Source organism: Pterocles gutturalis, unplaced genomic scaffold, assembly GCF_000699245.1.
Source record: "Pterocles gutturalis isolate BGI_N339 unplaced genomic scaffold, ASM69924v1 scaffold47702, whole genome shotgun sequence".
NCBI classification, from domain to species: Eukaryota; Metazoa; Chordata; class Aves; order Pterocliformes; family Pteroclidae; genus Pterocles; species Pterocles gutturalis.
Window position 1 is genome coordinate 23,185 of NW_010109502.1, and position 7,693 is coordinate 30,877.

The window sequence follows — 7,693 nt, forward strand, 5'->3', positions numbered from 1 at the left end:
AAAAAATGACCTTTCCTGTCACTTCTGCCTGCATCCCCTCAGCATTTTCTCATCTGAGTGGTGATAAATGAATAGGGATGGTGAAGGATGTTGATTTAGCATGGTTTCTCACAGCAAGACTGCCCTTTTTTCCTCTCTATGGTCATCCTGGGCAGCAGCACATCTGGGTGCATTTTTTTGGAACTTGGTTTAGTTTTTGCTGTCTGGAGTTTGTGTACATACCAAACACAGAGCTGAGCTGTGTATGGAGCCTGAGGTGTGAACATGGGGCAGGAAAACTGTTTTCAAGCTGAGCTTAGGCTTCTGAATGTTGTTAAATACTCTTGTCTTTGTAAGGCTCTGAAATAGAGCTTTTTGTCAGCCAGAGAACCGTGAAACCTCTTCCCAGCCAGCCCACCCTCTGGGCTCCACTTCTTTGTAGAGAACCTGCAAGGGAAAGGGTATATCAGGGGATGGTGATATCTCTCCTCATCATACTTGAGTTGCTCAGATAGTTTTGAGCAGTGCATCCTCCAAATGCTCTTCAGAGAGATAATGTATGAGAAAATACAAGGCTGTGAAGGTGTCTCTTCTTGTTTCATTGCTGCTCTTGTATTGCCAGACCTGAGAGGTTGTTGTAGTGAGTTCTCAAAACCAGAGAAGTTACTATATGGGATAAAGGAATAGCTTTACCATCAGTGCGTGCATTTTTACAGCTGTGCTCCAGGACCTGCCTTCAGATCTTGCTCTTTCCACTGCCCAACTTTTGTGTATTCTTCGCGTAAACTTCTCCAGACAAATGTTGAGAGACCATTTACTGAAAAGACCCATATTCAGGAGTCAGAGCACTGCAAAGCAAAGCTGTGTTCTTTGCCAGTGAGAACAGACGTGAGGCGAGGCATGAAGAAACAGTATTGATTGGGGATTTGTTTTACATTGAGAGTCCTTGATATAAGAGAGCAACTTGGTTTGGGAAAGGGAGTGATGACCGATGCATTACTTCACAGCCTTCTTATCTGCCTACAGGATCTTGTCTTGCTTTTGGGCTGCAGGAGATTGCTTTGTGAGCTTTTCCACTTCAAGTACGGTATTTGGTGAGCAGAGGAGTAGCAGGGGGGTGCTGTAGGCTGGTCCTTTTTTTGTCATCGTCAAAACTATGTAAGGAAACAAGTAGATGGCACTGGGAAGGAACTTCAAGCTAGAATGGCATGTTTCAGGAGACTCCTGTTGTCCCCTGGTGCTCACTTAATAGGCATAATGAGTAGATCTACAGATCTTGTATATGCAAACATACAATGGTAATGAGTATTTTTGATTTTGTTTGGAAATACTTAGGTTCTTCTATTTACAGACCCTATAAAAATGAATACTATTGTGGCAGACTGATGTTTCGTATTACCTGGGCCAAGAGTATGTTTGCCCCATTGCTGTGGGGGGAGGCACAGTGCCCCCTCCATCTGGAGTGGAGGGACCCAGGAGGTGTTGGGGAGTAGGTGGGGCAGCCTGGCATTGTGGTATCAGGACACAGCAAGTGGCTCTGCGTAGAAGACTGGTGTATAGAGAGTGTAGGCTCCAGGATGAAGGTTGGATTTAAGTAGGAAGCCTGTTGGGAAGGGCTATGGGTCAGGTCCCTAATGTTTTCCCAACCTGTACCTGAAAGTGTAGAAATTACTGCTCCCTTTAAAGTTGTGATAGACACATAGATAATAGGATATGCTTACATAGGTAAGCATGTACCTCTGTCCCTATTGACATGTCATAGGTGAGGGTCATGATTGCTGAACAGCTGAAATTACAGCGTTTAGGGCTGCTTATGGGAAAAAGGAAGAAAACTTCTGCTACGGACTAGAAAGATGTATGTCTTGTCTATATATATTGTGAAATAATGTTGCTGCACACCATAAGGTTTTTCAGTGACATTTTAAGGAATTTCTGTTTGTCCTACTGTCACTTTTAACCATGTCCAGATATTCGGAAGATTTGACCCCAATAATTGCACGGTTGCAGGGACTCAGGCCTGTTCTGGCATCATTACTGATAACAAAGAGCACTTTCTTCCTTGTGGGATCACCCTGAAACTGATGGTAGCGATTAAGGAGCAGACTATTTCTCACTGGGAGTAGAATGATGAAAGCTCTGCCTGTGTAGCTTTTTTTTGTTGTGTTGAGTTTTTCTGGCCACAATTCACAGTGTCTTGTGAACGGACTCGCTATTGATGCAGTGCTGTAGTTAACAAGCAGTGCCACTTTCAGTTACCTACACAGCAGGTCATAATGTAGCTGTTTTGGCATTTGCAGCACTGGCTGATCTTAGCTGAACTCCAGCACATATGTATGTTTGTCATTGCTTCAGTCGCTATGTTTTTCGTGAGATCCACAAAAATGTATCAGTGCATCTCTATTTTGTTTGTTCTTTTTATCTTCTTTTATTTTCTTTTTTTAATGTTTTAGCTGTTGATGCCCCAAGGATGAAAGCAGCAAAAGATTGTGATAAAAGTGTTTCAGAACATTAGGGAATTGTGAATGTTGGCTGGCTTGGAGGGAATCTATTATTTACAATCTACTGTATCAAATTCAGCTTCCACCAAATTAGAAGCTGATTTTTGTCATTGTCCTTTTTTAATCTAGCCCTTTGGTTAACTCAGGAGAAGCAGCTCCATAAATCACGTGGACATCTATGGATTTTTTTTTTTTCCTCGCCTGCCAGCCATTGCTAGGACTAAATGTTCATCTCCCAGTGATTCTTATCAACCAGGACACTAATAATAACATTTCTGTTCTGGGCTTGACTTTTTCTCTGCCAGGAGGAAAAACTGAAAACTATCTTTGTAATGTGCCTTGCAAAACATTTTTAGGGAGTAAAATAACAACGCACAGGAATATTTGACTTAAGGTGCTTGGATTTCAACCAGTGTGGTTAAACAAACTTATCATGGCTTGTTTCATGATTATCAAGGACTATGGCATGGGAATGTGGGGTGAATACTGAATACTTTCCTGCTTTTTTTTAGTCAGAACTTCACCATGCATATGCGCATCATTGTTTTTCTTTTGAAGATGGAGAAACTGAGGTAAACAATAGCAAAATTGCCCATCAAACCAGGGGCAGATCAGGAAACTCAGTCTCTCATGTCACTATTCAGCCAAGTAAAACCCTTTTTTAATTTGCTGTCTATAAGCACGAGGCTTCTGTGCCCTCATCTTTCCTTCAGCATTAACACAGAGCTCTGGCTTTACTGGATCTTGGAACCAGCTCACTTTGCCATCCCAAGAATGATCACTGTAGTCTTGATCTCGTAGACAAGAGGATAGGCAGGTTCCCTCACCAGTGCCTGGGAAGATGTCTCTCTTAAAAGCCCCTGAGAGTGGGCTGTATAGAAACACAAAGGAGACAAGTTGGTACGAGGGAGGGACCTACATGCCGGGGGTCACAAGGTAGACTTGAACTGGTTTTGCTTTACCTCACCCTCTCTCTGTCTGATTGCAGCCTTTTATCTAACTGTCTGCCTTCTCTCTCTCTCTCTTTGTCTCTCTCCTCACCCCCCAGGTCGGTGGCCGGTTTGGATAAAGAACCTGACCTCGTGCACATGGAAGCCCGGACAGCTGATGGATGTAAGTGCCTGCAGCCAATGCTGAAAAAGTGGGCTTTCAATCACGAAGGGAGTGGGAATGGAAATTCACTTTGCTCATTTTGTCTTCCCATTTACATTTTAATTGGTAGGAAAGATGTGGGTCATGGGGTTTGGTGGGAGGCATACTCTTATCCTTAGCCCTTGGGGGGAAATTCAGAGGCTGCAGGGCTTGTGTCTGTCAAGAGGCTGGGCAGAAACACAGACTGTTGGGCTAAGGAGCTGCCTATTCTTTTCCTTGTTTAGCTGTTTCAGTATCATATATTCCATGAATCACAAAGAGCTGGGCTACTAGCACCGCACAGTACAGCCTATGTGCATTTCCAGGTGTTTAGAACAGCTAGGATGTACCTGGAAACCTGAGAAATTGCCTATAGTCAGTCTTCTCCTCTGGTCTCTATGCCCTGGGTACCCTTTGTCTCATATTGAAAGGATTTTTCAGCTTTGCTTATGATCTATGAGTAGGTGCTCCATACCAAAACAACATAGGCCTTGTAAAGGTGCCTGGATCTGAAGTAAGAGATAGAAAAAAAAAAACAAACAAATTCTTAACATGTCATTGAAATGAATCTAACAACACTTGCAGTAGGATGGATTTGTGTGTAATTAACCTCCATCAAAGAAGACAACAAGTATTGGAAGTAAGTTGACTTTTTCCACCGCTCTCTCGGACATGTTTTAGGTATTTCACAGGGGAACTACAGCTGCTGGGCTGGAGCCGGCTTTACTCCAGCTCAGTGCTACACAGCAATGGGACATGTGCCCCTTTTACACTACAATGACTGTGTAGAAGAGTGGCATAGGACTGAGGCTATAGGGGATTTCTGGGAGGAGATGGCCTCATTTTTTGTTTATTGCAAACTTTTCCCTCTTCTAGTCAAGCACTGTGTAGGCCAGATGCTGTGCGAACAAGCTCCTGTCTGTCAGGGTGGCTTTTCTGAGGCTGTGGATCTTCTAAAATCAGTCATTGGCCTCCCACTGCTATTTAGTGATGGCACCTGAATAAATAACCAGGCAACAAAAGCTCAAGGGTGACAGCTGTTTGTTGAATATGTGGGAAAAGCAAAACAGGTCGTCAGGTGGGTGGGCAAGGTAGGGAGGCTTCTTCAGTGCCTCTGCTGCTGTGTGTGCTGCTGCAGGGACACTGGGAGAAGTGGCCAAAAGCAAGTAAAAAGAGCAAGCAAGCAAGTAAGCAAACAAACTGCTGATCGAGTCTGTTTTCAAGCTAAGATTAAACTTGCTCACCCAGCTATTTGAATATTGGATGTGTCAAGGCTGTAGGTGCTTCATTTGAAAGATGTCTCCCCAGTTTGCAGACAGCTCTCTTCCTTCAGGTCTTGTTTGCTTGGGGGTTTACTGTTCGTTCTTGTTTTAATATATAAATTCAGCATTTTGAAATTGGCAGTTGGTGGTATTGAGGGTTTCACTGAAAGTCAGACTTAAACTAGTAGTGTCAGCAAAGCACGCCCCTGGCAAGCCATTGTCCCAGCAGACAGCAAGCACAGGCGAGACCCAGCAGGCTGTGCTGGCCCTGCTGGGGTGTCCTGCTTGGGGGACAGCACCAGAATGACTCCTCTCCCAGCCAAGCATAGCACAAAAGAACCATGTTGCTCTAATTAGAGTTTTTAAGGCTTAAAACGATATTAGTTTGTGTTACTAAACATCGACTACCTCAAAGCTATAGCCTCACCTGGTGTGAAATAGTACAGCTCTGTGTACTTAGGAATGGGAAGCTGAACTTTTCTTCTAGTTGGCTTTGTAAAACAAATGGGCGTTCATGTTCTCACTGAAATGGCTGAGGCACTTAGACCTGCTGGAAAAATGGGTCTCTGCAGTTATTTCCTCTTGTTCAGAAAGTTTCTGATGAAAGTTTTTCTCAAGCCAAGAAGGAGGCATTTTTAATGCCTCTTAGGTCAGTCTGGTGACTGTCACTTATCTGATGCATTAACAGAGACATTTGAGTGTTCCCATTGCTCAGCTGAGTTCAGAGACAAGAATACATGCCTTCAATGTCCCTGGCCACTTTAAAAGTACGTGGTTCTTTTAGAGGGGGTATTTGTCTTTCCCCTTCTGTTTTCTTCCATGCTTTTTATTTAAAAAATAAAAAAAAAAAAGTGTGTGTGGGAAATGGTGTTTTGCATTAGACTTCTGAACTTGATGGGTTTTTTTTTCTTTTGAGAGTAGTGAGAGTCAAGAACTTACCTAATACTGATTCAGATACTAAGGCCTAAAATAAGTTCTGTGTCTGGGAACAGGCGGTGGGGCATGCTGGAGTCTCATTCATCCATAAATGAGACAGGGCTATCAGGAAGCTTATGGAGCTGGGAGGCAGCAGTCTTGTTCACTGCTCTGTCTGTCCTCCAAGACATCTCGCCCCATGCATTCTCTCTGCCTGGTCATTAGGAGTGGTAGGGTCTCTGAAAAAACATCTGCCACAGTGTCTCATCTCCTTAAATATTTGCGAGATGTTACTAATTCCTGTGCCTAGCTGACCTCAAGCTGTTTCTGTCTTTTGCAGCAGATAAAGTTTTTCATGTTTTTTTGACATCTTGGCAGAGCTGTTGTACCAGAATAATAAAATAGGCTTGCATTTTTTAATTATAAAAAGATCTAGGAGCCTTGTGCACCATACCTTCTGCCTGGGTGTAACAGAGAACAGCAAGGACAGGGTTGGATGCAAGGGAACTATTACAGATATACTCACACAAGCGCCCATCAGCACTCCTGGGAAAGATACATTAAACTTCTTGGTGTTCAGTGAGGTAATATTCTCCTCACTCACAGATATGATGCAATAAACAGTATTTTAATTAAAGGCAAAAAGGGGGGGGGGAGAGAGAGGGAACCTAACCAGAAACATAAAACTGGGTAACTAGTTCCTGGGGAATAATTTACAGTTCTGCCAACATTCCTACATCTTCCTTTCCTTTGGGGGAAAAATTGTTGAGGCCAGATAGTTTTGGGTTTTTTTTGTTTTCCCCCCTCCTCTGGTAACCTTCACTGGCAGTTTATGATTTTAAGTCTTGCCTGGCACCAGGACCTGACTTAAGCTGAGCCAGTCTGCCAATGCAGCTTGTTTCCATCAGCTGCCCTTCTCTCTGTTACACATGCTGGCTGGCTGTGCCTGCTGTTAGCTGCCTTGTTAATGCTGCCAGAGAGGAGCAGACCTTGCTGTCCTGTGTCTCTGTAAGTCCCAGTAACCTGCACAGAGGTCTGCCCATTGCAGCTTTCAGCACGGTGACAGGTTTGACTGTTTCGGTGTCTCCCTTCAGGGATGCACACCTTTGGGTGTTTCTCACCATAGAGAGCCTCCTGTGCTCCTGCTTCCTGTCAAAGCTGTTGTGACTTAGTAGCTTGGCTTATTTCACCAGTCTACCGCTGCAAATTTCAATAAATTGTTTCAGTTTTATAACTTCTAAAAAGGGTAAAAGTAAACTTCCAAATTCTCAAGATGAGAAGCTATGTTAATTGGCAATGGGGAAGTGTTTCAGATCCTCAACTGGAAAATGGCTGCACATCTGAGGAAGCAATTCCCTAACATGAAGTGAGACAAGTTGGTGGCAAGGGGTTGTGCGGAGGTGTGGATACTGGGATTTGAGCTGCACCAAATCCTCCAGGCTGCTTGACGTCTATATTGCCTCATTCACAGATGGGCTGAGAGAGTAGCTTCATGTTGGGTTATAAGCGTGAGTCTTTGAGTCTGTTTAGGAAATAGGGAGCTCTTCTCAACTCCTTTTGCAGTTGAACATAATAAAAAATCCAAACCAAACCAAAACACCCAGACTCTCTAATTCTTGTGTTGCATGGGATGATATATAAATTGGAAATAATGTCCAGATGGAAGCCAACCTTCCCTTAAGGCATACATCTCCAGTGAAAGGTAAGCAAGGCTTTAAAGGCATAGCTTGGGCATTTGCCACCTACCCCTCTTTGCAGCTGTCCTTTTTCCTGTGGCTGTGCAAAACAGGGCTCAAAAATTAACTCCTTTCAGAGAAGAGGGAGATAACAGCTTGGAAGTTATGATGCGCCCTTCCCTCTTAGCTGACATTTTTGTTGAGAGGCCCTGTAGATTCTATATAGGGAAAG

At 43.7% G+C, this 7,693-nt stretch overlaps 1 protein-coding gene across 1 annotated transcript in view; it reads left to right on the top strand.

Moving 5' to 3' along the window:
* Positions 1 to 7,693, top strand: part of LOC104461407 (VPS10 domain-containing receptor SorCS3-like) — a gene marked incomplete at both ends in the record, with an annotated part of 76,668 nt that overhangs the window by 15,980 nt on the left and 52,995 nt on the right. The window contains one exon of the mRNA XM_010072998.1: positions 3,526 to 3,590. Within this exon, the coding sequence (XP_010071300.1) occupies positions 3,526 to 3,590 (65 nt within the window). The remainder of the gene's footprint in view (positions 1 to 3,525; positions 3,591 to 7,693) is intronic.